Here is a 23,366-nt window from a genome sequence, read left to right as displayed (position 1 = left end):
ACGCATTACACACAATTTTTATCCGTGTTACACAGAATGTTTTGAGGACTGTGACAATATTGTAAATTTATGAAATAATTGCTACTGCTTTAGTCATTTTTTTATAGCATTTGATTAGTATGATACGTTTCAGCAGCACGCTGTCATCATCAGGTGCAGTCCACTTCCACGTACATTATATTAATCTGAAGCACGATTAAGTTCGAGCGTCACATTGTTTTTCATTATTTTATTTTGGGAATAAAGGAGATGACTCACCGAAAGGCAGAAGCGCACGGACAAAAGATACATACCTTGGATAGCCTTCGGAATGGACTTCCTTTTCCAGCTGTAGGAAAAACATGCGTGCACACACACACACACACACACACACACACACACACACACACACACACACAAAGACAGAGAGAGAGCACTTATCCCAGTTCACTATTACCAGTGCAATACACCTTTGCTTAGCATACCAAGGATTGCACTATAATTTGAGATTGAAACTAAAAATTAAAATAGCTTTTCCAAACTCTGTCTGTGTGTGCTTCAGAACATTGTTTCGCTACATAAATTGTTTTAAGAAGAAGAAAAAAATTGGAGCTTAATAATGAAACTATGAAGTTAAAATTGTTCAGAATCTGCAAATCTATGTCACAATCAAAAGTTACAAGTCTCAACTTGATTCGGGGCAATATTTTGGTCAAAACCGGCATTTTCAGGAAAATTTGAAGGCACTAGATATCAGACTCGGAAAGATGAAAATTCGTATGCAGCCTCAGTTTTAGCTTTCAAGTTATTTATTAAAAACTAAATTTGGAAGAAAAACTTCCTTATTCAAAATGGAATGGATCATTTGTACTAATATCTCAATAAAAATAATCAATTTTTGACAACATAATGTAATCGGATAGATAAAATAACTACTCAAAAAGGGACAATGTTTACCTTTTGCACTTGAAAGTAAAAGTGCTGTCACAGGCAGGGCGCAATTTTGTTATCTTTTGTAGCTTATTCAAAACTTAACAACTATTCCTGATCGTCGATTAAGAAACCAAACGATGTACATGCAGCTATATAAAGTATGTTGGTTCCTGAGCTAACTACAATAAGTATTCAAGCTACTCATTCATAACTGACTGGGGCTTTGATTTTCTACCTACCATAATCTGCTGGCCAATGCATGAGACTTTTCCAATATTGTAATCTGCATGGGTAGAACACAGTTTATGATATGATCACTCATATTTGTAGTAATGCAGAGAACAATGGGGGCAGGGGCACAGAGGGGTGGGGGTGGGGAGGGGAGGGGGGGAGAGGGGGAGGGGAAGGAGAGAAGGAGAGAGAGAGAGAGAGAGAGAGAGAGAGAGAGAGAGAGAGAGAGAGAGAATGTGTGTGTTCCTGAGATCAATGACGGCAGAGTTCACAAAATCAAAGCCAGACCAGAGCAAAGTCATCTTCAGCATATACCAAGATTCCAGGGAGCAATCTAAATCAAAAACGTAATACGGGTACAGTCAAACTCTACTGATCACAGCATGTACTGAAGTGTTACATGCTATTTAGGCAAAATAATACTATTGTACTAAACTTTCAAATAAATGATTTGGTACTAGTACATTATTTTCATCATAGCTAGAATTTATGGAAGGAATTGAGCAAATTTTTCAGAATTACAGTGGACCTTTTAAGGTTCAGACTGTACCACATCCAAAAGCAGTACATTTAATGGACACTGATATAGGGTAAGATATAGGATTATACAATACAGATATGATTAAAAGATTTAATGCCCCAGGAGAGCTCACGCCCTTTGCAAATTCGGTGGATTGACAACCATCGACCGCCCGAGTTAAACTGTTTTCATAATTCTATCTTAGTTTTCTCAATGACAATTTCTATCTACCTTGACTATTCTATTATCTTTTATTAATACTATACCTTCTACCACCACTTCTTCCAGAAACAGAACTAAAAATATGGCACCAACAAACAATGCATAGCCTCTAGGTTTTATTCTGTAATAATTGCACTGTTACGTTTATGAAGATAGCCATGAGCTTATTTAATAAACTTGACTATAAATTAGCATTTGAAGGACATGACACATGTTTGTCACGCCACACATTGTAGAGGAGAAGAGTCCAAGTGGGAGATGGACAAGACAAACATGGCGTGCTACCATGTAGCTATATAAGAAGCAAGATCTTAAGTGTTAACAAGAGCACAAGAAGGTTTGATAACTAGTATTCAATAAGGAATAGATCCATGAGGAATAATAGGATATGAACTGCTAATGTTATCCCAGTGTATTCACAAGAGATACCAGGAGTAAAATCTTTTGTACCACCTATTCTTATAAAAGTAAAGGATAACATTCAAATAGGAAAGTCCGAGATGGAATGTAACAATATTATGAAATGGACAGCTGCTACTCACCTTGTAGCGGAGAGGCTGAGTTGCAGGTGTTACAATAAAAATCTCAGAAAGAGCTTTCAGCCAACAAGGCCTTCGTCAGAGATAGAACATACACACACACACATCACGCAAATGCAACTCACACACAAATTACAGCAACTCTAGCTGTTGAATCCACATTGCCCAGCAAAGGATAAGCGATATTTGTCAGTAAGTAGAAGCAAGATACATAAGCATGAGAAGCATGTGTGAGTAGTGATGTTATATGTGTTATAAACAAGAGTAAGAAAAAAAGTAGTTAGAAGAGAGGAGTTAAAATATTTGGGTAGAGAGCAATCAGTTAATGTCAGCTGAAAGCAATTGGGGAGAAACCGCTAAGAGTGAGAAATGATAGCAAAAGGGGGGCTAGTAACTGTGTTTATAGATGAAGTTAAGACAAAGCATACCCAATTATCAGATGAGGTGTAGAAGAAGGAAAGGGTAGGCGGATCCATACAAGGAATGACCTGAATGAGGTGAATCTACGGGAGGCAAGACCTGTACCACTTAATGTAGATAGCAGAGAGGTTAAGGTTAGACAGGCACATAGAAGGGATGGACTATACCTTGTTCAGGTGAATCCATTGAGGGAATGACGTGTACTATTATTTTTTAAGGGGAAAAAAGGTTACACCCACATCTATAACGGTGTAAAGGTTTGACACAGTGGCTGCCCTTAGAAGGAATATAAGTGTAGTGAATACAGAAGTATGAAGCTGTATAATGACTGGTGGTCACAATATGAAAGTTTTCTCCAAACTAGTTTGATAATCAAATAGACTTACCTGATAGTAGAGACAAAATTGGAGCAGGAATGTTCCACATTTGCTGACTACAGCCTTTACTGAGATTTGACTCTAGAGACTGAATAGTAGGCAGATACCTGACAAGCAGCTCCTCAAATAATAATTATGTGAGAAAGAGTAAAAGGTAACTAACTCTTTATGTATACGAAAAGTAAACAAGAAACTCTTGGGCATACTGCCTTGAAGACAATTCATTGTTAAATAAATTGATAAATATGAAAACCATAACTAAGTTGACATGATACACAAATATATATTAAAATGATATCTTGCTATATAGAAAGATGGGTCATTAAAGGACAATTTCTTGCATCACAGAGGATGTGAAGCAAAAAAGATGGAGTTACACAAAGTGGACTAACACTGTTAAGCACAATTTACCTGAAATGAAACAACAAAACTGAAAAGACTTGTGATTCTTCAGTTTCTCCCGGCGAATTTCTTGCTCGAACAGTCCACGGGTGTACTGCCGGTCCATAGTGTCCAACGAGCACAATATTTCGGCGATCAAACATGTCGCCATCATCAGGTGTGCTGATGAACTGCGCACTTGATGATGGCGACACGTCTGATCGCCGAAATATTGCGCCTCTTGGACACTATGGACCGGCAGTACACATGTGAACTGTTCATGCTGAAAAGACTTGTTACTAAAAATGAAGTTTCATTCCATTTTACAGAAGGAAATAGTATCATGTGTTTTAAGCAATCAGGTTGTTTATAGCAGTATGTTAATGAGAAATCAACTTTGAGATTGAGAGATGTCCTGACTTCCTTCCTTTAAGTGGGGGAATATGTAGTGTTGCATGCCATTCAAGCAAATGACATTTCACTCCTTGTGTAGTACAAGGGAAGATGATTGTAACAGAATAATATTAAATAGAGCATAAGTTGTGGAACATACACTGTATGCAGGTGTTTTTTCGTATGTGCAGACATTAAAAGGGGGGTGTGGAATACGAGAAAAGGGCAAGCTGTGATGACAAATAAATGGATTCACCTGCTGTGGGCTGGGCCTTTTACATTTTTGTGTTGCAGCTTGGCGGTGGCTTGATCATAAAGAGCAACCACACTCTCCAAGGGTGGAAATAAAAGACAAGGTGGCTTTGTAACAAATGAAATATATTGTAATCTTGAATGTCATGTTGAGCCTTCGAGGCATTTGCAGTATAAAAAGTTGTGTTCTACTCTAATTCACGTGTCATGCTAACTACCTGTGCAACCATTCGAGGAAATATAGAAAGCAGTGGATGTGCTTTTTCATGATATGAGTAGAAGTTATCTTCTTTTGCTTCAATAACAGCTACAGAAAATGAAGAAGTCAAGCCTTTCCTCAGTTACACACAAAATTTCAAAGGTACTGATTAGCAGGATCTCTACTTCAAGAGAATCAACTACAGCAACCGGCTTAAAAGGAAAAGATAAATATGTCATATGTTGCTTTGGGTGATAGATCTCATGAAGTGTTCTGACTCAGCTTCTACTACAAGGAGTGAGCCAGCAGCTACATAAAACCCTAAACCAACTAGAAAAACACTGCAGTAATTGATGTTTCACTGGACTGGTGAGACAGACTGTCAAGTGTCTTGCCAAGGTATTTACAGGCACTCTCGCATCAATGGACACTGAACGGTTCCACATAACATGCTTGATCTTGCAGTATCTTGTGCATGAGCAAGCTGTGGCTGGGCAGGGAATCTGAATCTCTTTCACATACTAACTTGCCTCTCTGCTGTCTTGGAATTGAGAGGCGCCAATGTGTTGGTATGTGAGTCAATTGATTAATGCCAGCTGCACATCTGTCCATCTGGAACTCTGTGTCTGCTGACTGTTAATAAACAACTGTGCCTATGCTGTTGCTGCTTGTCCAAGCGTACGTGAGTTAGGTGTCCCACCTTGTAATAAGGACACTGGTTAGTGTTTATCCTCTGAATAATAGTTGGGGCACAATTTCTGCAGCTTAATGCTATGGGCTTGATGCGATGATGTGGAGGAATGGCTACAACAGGTGTCTGTATACTGGTGACGGAATGGGACATGTGCTCCTGATCTTTGAGCAACGTACTGCACAGTGCACACTTCTCAATGAGAATGTTCCTCTTTGCCAATCTACACTGTCGGTGATGACAGTATAACTTGAAGATGGTATCTGAGTGGAGCAGTCCACGAGGTATTCAACATTTGCCAATTCAGCCCACAGATACTAAAAGTTTGCTGAATACTGATAAGGTTCGCTATACCAGCGATATTCACAAAAGTGATTGGCAACACTTCAGGATCCTCAGGCACTCATGCAGCCTACATGGATCCTGCACACCTCACTATTGCAGTTGTGCCCTTTTGCAGTAAAGACAGACACCACCAGGCCCCGGTACAAGCACTATCACAGGCTGCCACTTCCAAGGGACCTACTTGTGTCCGCCACACGTTTGACCAGAAAATAGTGCCACGAGTATTCTGCAACAGGCCGCTATAAAGATTGGCACCAGAGCTCAGAAGTCAGTCATTCAGCCTTCGAGAGCTTCTCCTAATCTGGGTGGTTGCTTTCACCCTATCGTCTTAGGACGATCTCAAAGTCCATTGTAGGCACCAACACTGCTGTATCCAGCATTCATCATTGTTTCCCTTGGTGTAACTGTACTGTATCCAGGATAGACTTTACTGTTCCTAGGGTGGTGTTACTCATGACAGCTTCATCAGACTTTCCTATATTCCATTCAGGTGTATATGTCTGTGAAGATCCTGATCATGTTACTTTGTCACAAGTCTGGAACCATCATACTGCCAAGTCTTCATGCCTGTGAGAAACTGTAATTGTGATTTTGTAATCATCATCAAAGCACACATTTTCTTTCCTTGGTCAATAACCTTCTGGAAATTTTGGTCACTGTTCTATATGGGTCAATGTGAGTGGCACATCGAGGTTCATCAACAGATCTTTCACCAAACATGTTTTCTCTAATTATGAAACACTTAACTCATTATCAGTCTTCTCAGAAACATAAAATTTGGTCTCATTTCACTTACCATAACATGTGGCACTGTAACTCCATTAGGAAGCCTTGTAGTTATCTTCCAGTTAACAGCATGGGCTGATGTGAGAACCAGAACAAGACTGTTCCTCAAACCAGATCCTAGGACATCAAGACTCACCCAAGGGGAAACACGTGGACCTCGTAACACTAGTACGTGAACCTGTTGATTGCAGATATCAATGTTCAGTTTAATATCATTTTCACTTAAGATTATAAAATTAGAAATAAAATGTCCATCTGTGTGCAAAATGTATTCTCACATATTTCAATCAAAAGTTTAACAAATTACAATACACTTGAGTTCATGTTTACATTAAATCAGTTTAATTCCATGGAGCCTGCTGTATCTAAATCTCCAAACAACTAACAATTAAATTTTACATACAACAATGAAAATTGTAGAAAATCAATTTAAAAAAAAAAGGTTACAATGAAATGAACAGCCTTAGCTGCTTACAGGGGTTGACATACATCAACGGGGACAGATGAAAATGTGTGCCCCGACTGGGACTCGAACCAGGGATCTCCTGCTTACATGGCAGACGCTCTATCCATCTGAGCCACTGAGGACACAGAGGATAGCACAACTGCAGGGATGTATCTCTGGCACACCTCCCGCGAAACCCACATTCTCAATGCATTGTCCCGCACTACATTCGTAGTGCCCCCGTCCATTATACTCATTACTCGCGGCACATTGCCAATTCCCGTAAGAGTTCGGGCACTGTTTGTGCATGCACAACATGTCCGACAGAACAGATACCATCTTAGTATAAAAAAAATGGTCTAGAACACAAAACAGTGGGACTGATAATGATAAATACGAGTTCAAAAATGAACATAACTGTATTAAATTTAGTCAATGGAGTGCAAAATGCTGTATATTGTATTAAAACAGAAGCCAGCAACTACAACTGGAATTAAAGACCTTTTTTTGTAGAAACATTAGTCTCGATTAGGTATTCTAAAATAGTTTCTTTCTCCACATTCTAAGTGTCTATTTTTTACAGTTTTTTTTTTCACTTTATATGACTCTAAAACTGCTTAGAAACTGACATCCACTATTAAACCACAACAGATCAAGAACTATAGACAAAAAAGTCATAATTTCGTTTTCCACTCTTGCTGACTGACAACTGGGTACCAGTACAGTACATAATCAAATAAACAAACATACAAGAAATGATGAGAACATTTACCCATCAGAACAAGGATTATCTCAGAAAAAATGCAGCATTAAAAGGAGGCAGCCTGGCTGCTGAGTGCTTACCTTCAGAAGGCAAAATTCCAATACTGCCAATAAATGCATTTAAAGTAGAAACAACACAGTCCTAGCTTTCAGCACCGTTATTCCATATTTTCTTCCAATAAATTGTTTGTCTACTTGATCTAGTTTCATATGAGGCAGCATTTGGAAGTGGCATTTGTTATTAAAAACATTTCAAAGTTGCTCCAAAATCCTTGATGAACACTTACGGGGGAACATTAGCATTAATTTAATTTAGCATCCTTAGGGTATATACTTACCAGACATTCTGCCTTCTTGTAATTGTATAGTTTTCTCAGATGAATCTTCCTTTTGATATCTATATAGCTCCATCAGATCTCACATATTAGGCAGTAAATTGAGAGTGGAGCAACATATGTAACAAATTAGTTCCTAGCAATATTATGAAGAAAGGTACTTGCTACTCACCATACAGCAGAGATGCTGAGTCGCAAATAGGCCCAACAAGAAGACTCTCAGAATCTGAGCTTTCGGCCAACAAGTCCTTTGTTGAAAATAGACAAAAAAAACACACACACAACCAGTCTCTGGCAGCTGAAGCCAGATTGATCAGTTCCTAAGCACTTTCCAAACAACAACATACTCTCTCACATACCATGCTTAAATCAAGAAAGTCCATGTGGGATCTCAACACCCTTGGCCAACTTACTACATGTAATTTAGAAGGGTACCAGAGAGCTAACTGGACACTTCCTGGAGAATAACACTGGCCCAAGCATACCATCTACAGGTGTTCAGCTACCAATAAATATATGGAGCTGCTTCAATGAAATCAAACCCAGGCACGCAAGATGCAAAGTTTCCCTTTACAAATGGTATGTTGCACACAGCTACAAAGTGAAACAATGGTGCACACAGTAGAACACATTGTTAGTGAATTCCCCGTAAGATCTCAAGGGGACTTGAATGACTTCACGAAGGTCTTTTCAAAGGTTATTGTGGTGTTAAGTTCCCTGAACATAGACTTCTGCTGGAGTTGTGATATTAATATCTCCCTGGAAGTTCACTTGCTATAATTTTACACTAGATTGTTATCACTCTCGTATGTTTGTTAAATGTGTTTTCTATGATTATTGTTTTCTATGATTATTGTTCTCTACTTTTTCCATACGCTAAAAAAATAAATAACAAAAACAGTTACACTGTTGAAAATTAAACTTGACCATGTGCAACTGAACTGTAAAACATTCCATAGACAGAATAAAGACATGAAGTGTTGAGTTTAGACAAAGTCATATCTACTGATTTGTGTACTTCCTGGCACAAAGACTCTTATGCAGCATCTTCCAGATAACTGGTAATCCAAACTCAGGGGTTCTGAATGTGACTGTCATCCTCAATCATTCTTCAAAATACAAAACTGATTTCCTTTACCAGTTTATAAGTTATTTGCATGTTCTAAGGAGTATCACTGTGAAATCTCTCGATGATGTGGAATGAGAAAGTTATGTCACTATGTTCAGCCTCACACACATACATATCATATCACATAAGTGGCAGTCAAAAGAAAATGAGACAAATGAAAAAAAGTAAGTAAACTGTCCATTATTTCAAAAGTAATCACCATAACTTTTAATACATTTATTCGACTGTGAGACAAGACTGTTTATGCGTTCATGGAAAAATGTTTGTGGTTGCTTCTGGAACCACAATTGTGTATGAGCATGCACCTCTTCATCCAAATCAAATCTACGGCCATGAATGTCTTTCTCCAGGGCTCCAAAAATATGAAAATCACATGAGGAGAGATCGGGACTGTATGGAAGATGTGTAAGGGCCTCCTAGCAAAAATTCTGAAGCATTCACCCAAGTACAAGACGACTCTCAATATAATACAAGGCCCTCCCAAAGAGGCTCCTTAAGATCCCCCCCTTCCCCTGAGCTAAACTATTGACTAATCAAAATTACAAACTGTTTTGTCGATTTTTTAAAATTATACCTATTCTAAACTTATGCCATTTATTGACTGTTTAGATTCTTACACTAAAAGAAGAAACAAACTAAACAACAGCAAATGGTTTACCTTAACTTTTATTTGCATTACTTTTTTGCTTACTGTATCTGTGGTATCAATATTCTTAACCATCATCATCAATGCTATTGCTATCTTCATTTGTAAGCTTACTGATATTTCTTCCTTCCTACAGTCCACCCAGAGTGTCATCTTCTGAACTATCCAAGGCATTGGATATACAGCACTTTTTGTATTCTTTCATAATAGATTCACTTGAAATTCTGTCCCAGACAGTAAGGATCCATTGGCCAGCATGGATATTTTCAACTTCTCTCTTGGAGACACAGCATGGTCTCCTTGAAGAAGCACTCACTGTAAAGCTGTCGCAGGTGAACCTAAACACGTCTATTCATAACAACATCCATTACTTGAAATTGTGAGCTCATGCTGTCATAAATGATTAGCAAGTCTGTGTTGTTCTTTGCTATCAGATTCTTAACTGCTTATGTGAGGTGTCCCCTAAAAGAATCCAGTAACAAATTCCCTTGCATTAAGTAAGGAAACCAAGTCTTTGTCATCCACTGATTTTCTTCGTGTTTAAGATAAGTTTCTTTCAGTATCATTTTCCTGTGAAGAATCACATATGGGTGGAGTGGGAGAGAGGGAGAGAGGGGGAGGGGGAAGGGGGAGGGGGAGCATCCTTCCATCTGGTAGTGCACCCACTATTACTGTTATTCTGGCCTTTTCATTGCCAGAACTTCTTACAAGAACACTTTGAATGCTCTTCATATTGACATTAACATTCAAGGGCATTTCAAAATAAATATATGTCCAATTGGTGTTGCCCTTATGGCCTAGCAAACCACAACTTCCTTACATTCGTTATATGATGCCGATGTGTGAATAATTCTTTGTCATACGCCATGGGAAATCATGTATATATAACAGGAACAAGAGCAGACCCAGAACCAGTCTGTGTGGTAAATCTGTAGGGATTATTCCCCATTCTAAATAACAGTGTTTTCTTATGCACATTCCCTGAGTTTCTTAATGCAAAACTGTATTCTTTTAGTTGGTTGGGATGAAAACCAGTTAGTAGCAAGGTCTCTGATACAATAATATTCTAGCTTCTCCAAGAAAAAACTGTCAGCTGCACAATCTAATGCTTTTGATAAGTCACAGGAAATACCACGTGGCAGTATTTTGCCATTTAAATTTTGCAAACCCTGATTTGTGAACAGTAAAATGCATGTTCTATAGAAAGATAATTTTGAAATGTAAATCAATCTTATTTCGGCATAGGTGTGTTAAGGTGTGTTTCAATGAGTTTTGTACCCATCATCCCCTGGCGAAGTGTTCGGATGCTGCGTTCTGCATATCTATATGGCTGCTTGGCCGTCATCCGCTACTGTAGGCCGGCCAATCGCGTCCCTCTGGAAGGGGGGTACCGTGTCGGAGGTGGGGGGAGGTTGGGGGGGGGACTGGTGCCGAGACCTGGTGGCTATCCAATCTGTCTGCGGATGCCACTGCCTTCAGTTTGGAGCGTTCCTGATGAATTTTGTCATTTGTGGTATTCCACACCGCACTGAGCTGAAAACGGCTATCCCTGTTTACAGATTGTTGTGCAGACGTATATCCACAGCCTCTTTGAGGATCGAGTGCCACAGCTTCTTCGTTTTTTCGAATTTGAAGGTGTGTCTCTCGATAATGGTATGTTGTGCTACAGCGTACTTGTTTGTTTGTCGTACATTCCTGATGTGTTCAGTACAGCGGTGGGAGATGCGTTGTTTTGTCTGCCCGACATATTCCATCATACATTCGCACTCAGTACTGCAAATTCCCAGCGTCTGGGCCCCAGTTGGTCTTTGGTTGAGCCAAGTATATCTTTGACTTTGTTCAGTGCGTGAAAGATAGTTGTTATTTTGTGCTTCTTTAATATTCTTGCGATCTTAGCTGTTGGCAGTCTACATCTATACTCCGCAAGCCACCCAACAGTGTGTGGCGGAGGGCACTTTACATGCCACTGTCATTACCTCCCTTTCCTGTTCCAGTCGCGTATGGTTCGCGCGAAGAACGACTGTCTAAAAGCCTCTGTGCACGCTCAAATCTCTCTAATTTTACATTTGTGCTCTGCTCGGGAGGTATAAGTAGGGGGAAGCAATATATTCGATACCTCATCCAGAAAAACACCCTCTCGAAACCTGGCGAGCAAGCTACACCGCGATGCACAGCGCCTCTCTTGCACAGTCTGCCACTTGAGTTTGTTAAACATCTCCGTAACGCTATCACGGTTACCAAATAACCCTGTGACGAAACACGTCGCTCTTCTTTGGATCTTCTCTATCTCCTCCGTCAACCCGATCTGGTATGGATCCCACATTGATGAGCAGTATAGGTCGAACGAGTGTTTTGTAAGCCAGCTCCTTTGTTGATGGACTACATTTTCTAAGGACTCTCCCAATGAATCTCAACCTGGTACCCGCCTTACCAACAATCAATTTTATATGATCATTCCACTTCAAATCGTTCCGCGCCCATACTCCCAGATATTTTACAGAAGTAACTGCTACCAGTGTTTGTTCCGCTATCATATAATCATAAAATAAAGGATCCTTCTTTCTATGTATTCGCAATACATTACATTTGCCTATGTTAAGGGTCAGTTGCCACTCCCTGCACCAAGTGCCTACCCGCTGCAGATGTTCCTGCATTTCGCTACAATTTTCTAATGCTGCAACTTCTCTGTATACTATAGCATCATCCGCGAAAAGCTGTATGGAACTTCCGACACTATCTACTAGGTCATTTATATATATTGTGAAGAGCAATGGTCCGATAACACTCCCCTATGGCACGCCAGAGGTTACTTTAACGTCTGTAGACATCTCTCCACTGAAACAACATGCTGTGGTCTGTTTGCTAAAAACTCTTCAATCCAGCCACACAGCTGGTCTGATATTCCGTAGGCTCTTACTTTGTTTATCAGGCGAGAGTGCGGAACTGTATCGAAAGCCTTCTGGGAGTCAAGAAAAATAGCATCTACCTGGGAGCCTGTGTCTAATATTTTCTGGGTCTCATGAACAAATAAAGCGAGTTGGGTCTCACACGATCGCTGTTTCCGGAATCCATGTTGATTCCTACAGAGTAGATTCTGGGTTTCCAAAAACAACATGATACTCGAGCAAAAAACATATTCTAAAATTCTACAACAGATCGACGTCAGAGATATAGGTCTATAGTTTTGCGCATCTGCTTGACGACCTTTCTTGAAGGCCGGGGCTACCTGTGCTCTTTTCCAATCATTTGAAACCTTCCGTTCCTCTAGAGACTTGCGGTACACGGCTGTTAGAAGAGGGGCAAGTTCTTTCGCGTACTCTGTGTAGAATCGAATTGGTATCCCGTCAGGTCCAGTGGACTTTTCTCTGTTGAGTGATTCCAGTTGCTTTTCTATTCCTTGGACACTTATTTTGATGTCAACCATTTTTTCATTTGTGCGAGGATTTAGAGAAGGAACTGCAGTGCAGTCTTCCTCTGTGAAACAGCTTTGGAAAAAGGTGTTTAGTATTTCCGCTTTACGCGTGTCATCCTCTGTTTCAAAGCCATCATCATCCCAGAGTATCTGGATATGCTGTTTCGAGCCACTTACTGATTTAACTGACCAGAACTTCCTAGGATTTTCTCTCAAGTCTGTACACAGAATTTTACTTTCGAATTCACTGAATGCTTCACGCATAAGCCCTCCTTACGCTAAATTTGACATTGTTTAGCTTCTGTTTGTCTGAGAGGTTTTGGCTATGTTTAAACTTGGAGTGAAGCTCTCTTTGCTTTCGCAGTAGTTTCCTAAATTTGTTGTTGTACCATGGTGGGTTTTTCCCATCCCTCACAGTTTTACTCGGCACGTACCTGTCTAAAACACATTTTACGATTGCCTTGAACTTTTTCAATAAGCACTCAACTTTGTGAGTGTCGGAACAGAAATTTTCGTTTTGAACTGTTAGGTAGTCTGAAATCTGCCTTCTATTACTCTTGCTAAACAGATAAACCTTCCTCCCTTTTTTTATATTCCTATTAACTTCCACATTCAGGGATGCTGCAATGGCCTTATGATCACTGATTCCCTGTTCAGAACATACAGAGTTGAAAAGTTCGGGTCGGTTTGTTATCAGTAAGTCCAAGATGTTATCTCCAGGAGTCGGTTCTCTGTTTAATTGCTCGAGGTAATTTTCAGATAGTGCGCTCAGTATAATGTCACTCGATGCTCTATCCCTACCACCCGTCCTAAACATCTGTGTCCCAGTCTACATCTGGTAAATTGAAATCTACACCTAAGACTATAACATGCTGAGAAAATTTATGTGAAATGTATTCCAAATTTTCTCTCAGTTGTTATGCCACTAATGCTGCTGAGTCGGGAGGTCGGTAAAAGGAGCCAATTATTAACCTAGCTCGGTTGTTGAGTGTAACCTCCACCAGGATAAACTACTACTAACAGCGACGTACACTCCACCACCGGTTGCATGCAGTCTACCCTTTCTAAACACCGTCTGTACCTTTGTAAAAATTTTGGCAGAATTTATCTCTGGTTTCAGCCAGATTTCTGAACCTATAACGATTTCAGCTTCAGTCCAGAATACAGCAGAAACACCACACATTTTACTTCGTCTTCTTCTGGTTTCTCCTCCTGCCACCTGGCTGAATGCAAGGCATGTCTTATTTGTGTCTCGGTGTAGCCATTCTTATGGAAGGTTTCCCGCAGAAGTGCTAACTCACGCGGCAAACTCTAGCTGTCACAGATCAACCTGCCTCTTTGTACTAAGGTGCAGAAGACAGCATCCCGACACTTCGCCAGAAGACGATGGACATGAAACTCATTGAAACGTTGTGACAAGAAGAAGCCACCACTCAGCTGATAACCCGAGAAGAATTCACAAGTTGTTATATATTGTCATCCCCCGATACTGTGAGTCCATGCATATAATTTCACTTTGTGCATGGGCAGTATAAAATTATTTTTCTTTCTCATGTTATATGTGTGGCTAAAATGATTCTCCGCACATAATTTTTGTCTGCTGTGTAGGAACATTATAATTTCATAAATGCATGTGGAGCGAGCAGTTACGATTTGTAGTATCCAAAGTAATGAGCAACAAGATTCGCTTCTGTGCAGTACAAACGTATCTTATAAGTTTCCCTTGCAGTTTTAGTATTCAAGATATACTAGTTGAACTTCCCCAGAAATGATAACATACGTAGTGACAAGTTCAAAATAACTATGACATGCTATTTTTTGTGAAGTCAACTCAATAGAATTTGCTAATATATTTCTTTTAGGGTTACAACAGGGACAGTATTTATTTTCCACCTATAGTCTTGCAGATACTGTCATTTGTTATAGTGAATTTTTACATTTTTTTTTATTATAGTGATTTTTTTTAATTATTTTATTTTATAATCACCCCACACGTGTCAAACTAGTCAGCTTACAGTAACACTGCCCTGTAACTTTTTACTGCTGTTCATTGGTCACTCTGTTTTCCACTATTGTGAACATTCAGACCCACTCCCTTTTTCAACTTTCTTTTTTTTTCAGTTTGAAACTGTTAAACAAAAGATAAGTCCCAAATAGAAACGCCGATCCCAATACGGGGTGATATTCAACATCCATTTAAACTTCAGGAATTTTCACACAGACATGCTCCTGTTTCAAATCCAAGGCTGAACAGAACAATAACTGTAATGAATAGCTGTTACTCAAAAAAACAGACACACACACACACACACACACACACACACACACAAATGGCTCTGAGCACTATAGGACTTAACATCTATAGTCATCAGTCCCCTAGAACTTAGAACTACTTAAACATAACTAGCCTAAGGACATCACACAACACCCAGTCATCACGAGGCAGAGAAAATCCCTGACCCCGCCGGGAATCGAACCCGGGAGCTGGAAGCGAGAACGCTACCGCACGACCACGAGCTGTGGACGGACACACACACACACACACACACACACACACCGCTATTTTCATGCAAGATCCTAGAAGTGTGAAACTGAATCAACACCAATATCTCTCACCATTTTCACAGTGACCATTGTAAAACACCTGATTTACTTGAGGAAAAAATGGATGTATGTTTCAAGACATGCAATAAACTAATTTAATAACAATAATAAGCTTTTTCAAATAAATATAATGAGCAGAGTACAACTGTTCAGAAAATTTCAACTATGTGAATTGTTCACAATTATGCACACCTCAGCTACACTGGAAGCATGCGGAGTCGCCCAACAGCCACGTGCCTTGCGAGGAGTTTCAAGCCAGGGAGTGAAATACGGTGTTTCCAAAGAACTCACCACACACAATTCTGGATGCTCTGTAACAACAAAGCATCACATGAGTAAATAGAAATAAAAAGTAACATTACATGATTTAAAACAAATTTTTAAAAAGATTCTGCTTTATATATGGGGGAAGGGGGGTAGGGGGGGGGAGGGGGGAGGGGGGAGGCGTTACTGTGACAATAATATAATATAATAATAATAACAACCACAACCACAACAGTAACAATGATACAATGTTTGGGCTGAGATATATGGTGAAAAACCTGGCGTCTCAACTTTAATTGTTAATTTTTACAGTCTAAACTCTGAATGTCCCACCTACATAGAGGAATAAGACAGTATGCAGATAAAACAGAAATGGGAATACAAAAGGCAAAAAGCAATCACTGAATTGTACAAACATACATTCTGAACCCACAAGGATATTTATTTTAATTTTATTGTAATTTACTTCTTAAATAAATAACTTTTGTATCTAAATCAAACTATGGAAAATCCAGAAAGGAATGTAATAATATTAAGAAAAAGATAGTTGCTACTCACCACACAGCAAGATGCTGAGTCACAGATAGACACAACAAAAAGACTCACAAAATGAGCTTTAGGCCAACAAGGCCTTTATGGAAGAAAGACAACAGACACACTCACACAAACGCAACTCACACACACAGCATGTCTCAATGGCATGCCTGGTTTGTGGATATTTTAGTATATTCATCTTGGTGCCAACATTTTTAATTTGGCGTGACATTCCCCATTACCGGGTATACTCAAATGGGATTTTATTAGTTACCCTACGCACAGTGGCTGAAGGATAGCACCTGTCGAGTCTCCCCAATCACCCGACTGTATAAAAGTGTTAACAATTGTAAGATATGCGACAAAAAAGTGATTAAAGGTATTCGGTGTAAAGGCTGCCACCGCTCATTCCACGAGAAGTGCGCTAAATTAAGCATAAAATTTGTAAATGAGGACTACATATGGACTTGTTCCACATGTGTCAGTGATGCTGTGGAAAACAAATTTAGAAACACCATCATGGAAAAAGACGATAAAATCAGAGTACTTCAAAGTGATTTACTTACTCTAAACAACAAATACGCTACTCTGAAGAATAAGTGTAAATGTGGTATGAAGGTACATCTTCAATACAAGGAACCAAGTGTAAACAAACCAGACTCCTTCTTGGTAAGAGAAGACGATTTCTCGTCTAAGGAAGATTATGGACACAAAGAAACATCGAAAGAAGTCTTCTCAGCGTCGTGAAAAAATGATTCTACGAAGAAGACACAACAGAAGAAGATGGTGAAAATATTCGGTGACAGTCATGCCCGCAACATTTGGGAACTCTTGAAAAACAGTGTAAATAATGATGTTCAAATCTCCGGCATTATAAAGCCTGGTGCCAGTTTTGACAATGTGGTTAAAAGTGTTAACGAAAATTGCTCAAAACTCACAAAAAAAAGACAGTGTGTGTTTACAGAAATGGAGCCAAGGCCTTTGTTAAGAAGCTGATCACAGTGCTGCGGTTCCTGCATTTTACAAACGTAATTGTAACAACACTCCCATAAGGGTATGATCTTCCGGACTGGTCGTGTGTTAACAAAGAAATTCGATGAACGAATTATAAGTTAAAAAGTTTTTGTGCCAAATTTGTAAATGTAAAACTCATAGATATTGATACTTACGAAAGAAACTGTTTCACACGCCATGGAATGCATCACAACAAACATGGTAGGGAAAGATTAGCTGCGAATATTAACGATGTACTTGAACTGATATCTCATGATAACGAAAACAGACCTGTTATTGCAATGAAAGCTCCTTCACAGGGAAACTAATACTGCGGACCAATTCCTATGGAATTAGGTCCGAAAGAACTAACAAAGTGAGGGACCGTAAATTTGCAGTAAAAACTCACATCGGTGTAAACTTTGCCAACAGTTTAATAGATACTGTAAATTCTTTGGTCAGTAAAAATAGCTTCATAATGCACTTAAACATAGATGGTGTGTCGGGAGAAATGATGAACAAACTATATGACTTAGAAATACTCTTAGGGCAAATTAACTCTGTAAAAGCCATATCTTTGAATGAACATTGGCTTAAATGGGACAATGTCAAGCTACTAAATTCACTCTCAGGATACAAGTTAGCATCGAATTTTTGCAGAAAAAAAGGGGTATGGGGGAACATGTATATTAGTTGAACAGACACACAACTTCAAAGCCAAAACGAGATTTGATTGTTTAAATGAGGAACAGGTATTCAAAAGCTGTTGCACTGAGCTGTCTGAATACGGTTTACTAATCATAAGCATATGTCATGTTCCGGAATACTGGGCTACTAGGGCATTTCTAGAGAAATTTGAAACTCTGCTAAGTAGGTTGCCGGTAGGGAAATCATATAAAAAGATTGTAATTTGTTCTGATTTTAATATAGATATAAGAGACGTAAACAGATTTGTTACCACCCTGAAGGATTTGTTGGCTACAAACGGCTTAACACTAAATTTTACTGAATACACCAGGGTAACAGCCACTTCTGCCACAAGCATTGATAATATAGTGAGCAGCAAAAATTATGGGAATACACAAAAACATGTATTAGACTTAGGAATATCTGATCACTCAGCACTTTTTATGTCATTGCCATACATAGAAAAACATATAACAGTGAAATTGGTCAGAAATTTCAGCCAGCTAAATATAAACACATTCATCTTGAAATTAAAGGAAACCCATTGGACCTTCAGCAACCATTGTTCAGTAAACAATAATTACAACACTTTCATATCTGAATTCAAGAACATTTTCAATGAATGCTTTCCCCTCATATTAACAAATGATAAATACAATAAAAGTAAGACATGGATTACAGAAGGTATCAGGATCTCTAGCATTAGAAAGAGGGAAATGGATAAGGAAGCAAAAACCAACTGTGATTCTGAATTTATTAGGTACAAAATCAAATACAAAAAAATATTTGATCGTGTAAATAAAACAGAAAGAAACTTCCACATGGGAAAAATATATTAAAAACAAAGATTCCAAGACTTACCAAGCGGGAAAGCGCCGGTAGATAGGCACAGTGAATAAAACACAAACACACACACAGAATTTGAGCTTTTGCAACCGGCGGCTGCTTCGTCAGGAAAGAGGGAAGTAAAAGGAAAGATGAAAGGATGTGGGTTTTAAGGGAGAGGGTAAGGAGTCATTCCAATCCCGGGAGCGGAAAGACTTACCTTAGGGGGAAAAAAAGGATAGGTATATGCTCGCGTGCACACACACACCCACACACACGCATATCCATCCCCCTAAGGTAAGTCTTTCCGCTCCCGGGATTGGAACGACTCCTTACCCTCTCCCTTAAAACCCACATCCTTTCATCTTTCCTTTTCCTTCCCTCTTTCCTGACGAAGCAGCCGCTGGTTGAGAAAGTTCAAATTCTGTGTGTGTGTTTGTGTTTTATTCACTGTGCCTATCTACCGGCGCTTTCCCGCTTGGTAAGTCTTGGAATCTTTGTTTTTAATATAAAATATTTGATCGGGTAGTTAAACAAGCAAAACGATTGGCAAACAGTAAATATATAGCTAATACCCCAAATAAATCAAAGGCAGTATGGCAGGTTGTCAAGAAAGAAACAGATACTGAAGAAGCAAAACATTTTAATTACAAACTAGAAATTGGTGGGAATACTGTTTCTAACACTCGGCACATCTGTGAAGAATTTAATAAGTACTTCATAACCACAAACAAAATTCATAGCTTTATACTTCCACAAATAAGACCTGATGCAGTACTGCAGGCATCAAGAGAGTTTAAATTTACTGCAGTATCATGTCATGAAGTAGCTAACATCATACAATCCCTAAAAAATCTTAAATCTGTGGGCTGTGATAAAATTCCAACAAATATCATAAAGGCAGGAAGTGACATCATTGCACCTCAAGTCTGTAAAATAATAAACCAATCATTTGATGAGGACTGCTTTCCAGACAGTCTGTCCAGTCTACAAAAAGGGAAAACAAGAAGATTTTTTAAATTTCCACCCAGTGTCTATACTCCCAGTTTTCTCTAAAACAGCTGAACGAACAGTATGTAATCAATTAGAAAAGTACAACAAGGAAGGTAATATTATTCTCAATAACCAATATGGGTTTCGGAAGGGACGAAACACTTTACAAGCTGCAAATGAACTAATCTCCAAAGTAAGTAAATGCCTTGACAACAAACAAAGTGTATCTGGTATTTTTTTGTGACCTATCAAAGGCGTTTGACACAGTAAACCATAAGCTACTGCTCCAAAAATTGGGTACCTATGGCTTCCATGGAAAATCTATAAGATGGTTTTCATCTTATCTCAAAAACAGATACCAAAGGATGGTGATACATCAAAAGGGAGAGAAAACTTTCTCTAGCTGGAAAGAAATTCAAGCAGGTGTGCCTCAGGGCTCGATATTAGGACCACTTCTGTTCTTATATTACATAAATGACATGCCTAACAAAGTAAATACAGATAGAATACTTTACACAGATGACTCAACTGCGGTAGTCTGCTGCAAAAATACTGACGAATTAGTAAGGACCACGAAACAAACACTACAAGAACTTGAACAATAGATAAAAGATAATGCTATGAAATTAAATCTTGAAAAAACCCAAATCATACACTTCAGGACCAAACAAACTACTGAATGTATGTCACAAATAGAATATTCAGGTAAAGAACTGACCACAGTTGATTGTGTAAAATTTCTTGGGATAACTTTAAACAAAAATTTGCAATGGACCGACCATGTGGACAGTTTACTGAAGAGATTAAATAGTTTAGTTTATGCAATGAGGGTACTACACAAAGTAACGGATTTAACAGTGAAGAAAACTGTATACAACGCTTATTTCATAACACTTATAAGATATGGAATAATATTTTGGGGTGCTGACAAGACAAACCTCCTTCGAATCTTCAAACAACAACAAAAAATAAATAAATAAATAAATAAATAAATAAATAAAATAAAATAAAAATATTGAGAGCAATGGCCGGAACCAATAGTAGACATTCATGCAAACCACTATTCAAAAGCCTGGACTTCATGACAATCCCTTCCATCTTCATATATGAAATACTTCTCTTTGAACAGAAAATCTCACATCTGTTTGAAGGAAATACATTCGCACATTCCTATGAAACTAGACATAAATTGAAATACATGCTACCTTGTCACCGACTCACAGTATATGAAAATACTCCATATTACATGGCTCTGAAGATCAGAAATAAGATAAGGTCAATATTAGGTGAATCCACATTGGGGACCATTGGCACACACCTAAAAAGCAAATGTTATTATAGTCTAGAAGAATTTCTAAATGAATAAAAAGCAATATTATAGTTTAGAAGAATTTATAAATAGGAATAGGGGGTAAAGATGCAAGTACAAATGGTATACTTTCGAAGCCATATAGATACAAAGTATACACATTCACTTTATATTCATGTTTATATATAGAATTATATGGCGGTTTGTATCCCATTTAGTACATCCATACTTCATATAGGTGTGTGAAGGCTATAGTAATGATTCGATGAGTTGGGGAAAGATTTAAAATATAATGTTGTATTTTTATTATAATAAGCAATGTATGTATGACGTATTTCCTGTAGTATATAAAATACTGTAACAACTTAGGTTAAAGACTGGCGAGTCACCAATGTTCTCAATCGAATGATTGTATAAAAACATGTTATGTGACAATAAAGTTCTTATCTTATCTTATAATATATCCTGGCATTTATCACGGTCATTCTCGTTCCTTACGGTCATCATAAAGTCACTGACACACAGGCTGTGCTTTAAACCATCAACACTGAGCATGTTGAGTTCAATGTACTGCCGAATGCTCACAGTGTGCTCCAGTGACACTTGTCAGCTGTCTCTGGGTCACAAATCACAGTGTTTACAAAATGGGGGACTGTAAAATTCTTAAGTTACCTCTATTAAAATGCACATTTATTCCTTGTCTGTATGCTAATCCTGTTGTTCTGTCTGTAATATACATAAGTAAAAACTTCCGTCTCCATGAACATTTTATAAGGCAGAAAGGAAAGTTCCAAACACAGTCAGTAAGGACATCAGCTTACAAAAATTCCATTACAAATAGTGCAATACAAATTAACACTTGTCTCAGCATCTCTGTTCATTACTCTACAGTGAACTTCCACAACATGTGACATTGTCTTGAATGTTGTTATTTTCTGAAGGCATTAACTGCTGACACAATATTAACTGAAATGTAAGTCTAATAAATCACACCAAGAAAAATTTGTTTTTATGGATCTTCAATGTGCCTTTAACTCGAAATGGTATATATCCATAACACATTAGTTATAATTTGAAAATTATTTAATCACTAACAGGATGTTTTCTACAACTTTATCACAACAAATTGTACCACCTATAAATCACAGGTTTTTCACGAGATCAATTGGCTGGTGCTTTGAAACACCATATATTCATAAGAAGTTATATTACAACATAAAACCAACCAAACATAGGTTTTAAATGAAAGCCAATATTGTGTATTGAGGCTGCGTGCTAAAAACAGATGGCATTCCTTTGACATAAGTTGTGTGCTTCCATTCAGTGGTCCAAGTTCAAACACCCATTCAGAATATGTGTCATACTCATTATTGCTTCGCACATACTGAAAGACTCGCCATTGTGCTTTTCCATGATACGACATCAGAAATACGCCAGGTTCAACATCACTGTTTGAAGGCCACGTCCATGTGCCGAAGGCTTAATGCTGTCTCAGTCACTGGAATAACAAGAATTTCTTTACCTGTATTTAATTCCCCAAGAGCTGTCTTTTTCACATTTTGTTACGTTCTTGAGATTTGTATCTGTTCTGGTGGTGACGTGAACATTTCACTCACAGTTGGTTTAGGAGGTGAGAGTTACAGAAGGTATTAGCTCTATTCTGTGTTCCACGAGCCTGCAGCCTTAGCCATAACGAACATAGTGCTCTCTTCAGTCATAATGAACATAGTTTTCTCTACTGAGTTTTTGTGATCCAGAAAGTAGATATGTTATTTTTGTTGTCTAAGACTTTTAGTTTAACTCTTGTCTTTCTCATGCAGATGTCAGCAACTTGCAACATTAAATTAACATCCAAAGTATACTCTGTACTTAGAAACCTACTTTTACACTGGTTTCATAGTGCTTCGTTAGAGTCAACTAATAAAATAATGTTTCACTGACAACATTGTTCATCAACATTTACCTAAATGTGCATGTGAGCCATTCCAAATACTTAAACCAAATATGAGAAGTATCTCAAGCAGCATAATGGCATCAGGCTGTCCATTCAAGTTAACTGAAAATGGAGGTGCGAAGTACTGCACCACATTTGTCCTCAAGAAAATTCCATTCCAATGGACTTCTCTTCCGATCAGTCTGAAAAGTAATAGTGATCATTAA

The 23,366-nt window shown here is 38.4% G+C and overlaps 1 protein-coding gene across 3 annotated transcripts in view; it reads right to left on the bottom strand.

Annotated features, from left to right (window-relative positions):
- LOC126278245 (uncharacterized) overlaps positions 1-23,366 on the bottom strand; it is a 230,757-nt gene that overhangs the window by 147,199 nt on the left and 60,192 nt on the right. For all 3 annotated transcript variants that reach the window (XM_049978230.1, XM_049978232.1, XM_049978231.1), the window contains exons 4-6: positions 23,170-23,342; positions 15,794-15,912; positions 6,279-6,446 (exon numbers count right to left, since the gene is read on the bottom strand). In XM_049978230.1, coding sequence (XP_049834187.1) covers positions 6,279-6,446; positions 15,794-15,912; positions 23,170-23,233 — 351 coding nt within the window. In that variant the 5' untranslated portion in view covers positions 23,234-23,342. The remainder of the gene's footprint in view (positions 1-6,278; positions 6,447-15,793; positions 15,913-23,169; positions 23,343-23,366) is intronic.

Source organism: Schistocerca gregaria, chromosome 6 (genome assembly GCF_023897955.1).
Source record: "Schistocerca gregaria isolate iqSchGreg1 chromosome 6, iqSchGreg1.2, whole genome shotgun sequence".
In the NCBI taxonomy this organism is placed as follows: Eukaryota; Metazoa; Arthropoda; class Insecta; order Orthoptera; family Acrididae; genus Schistocerca; species Schistocerca gregaria.
The sequence above is the reverse complement of the archived record's forward strand: the minus strand, read 5'-3'. Positions and strand labels throughout refer to the sequence as shown.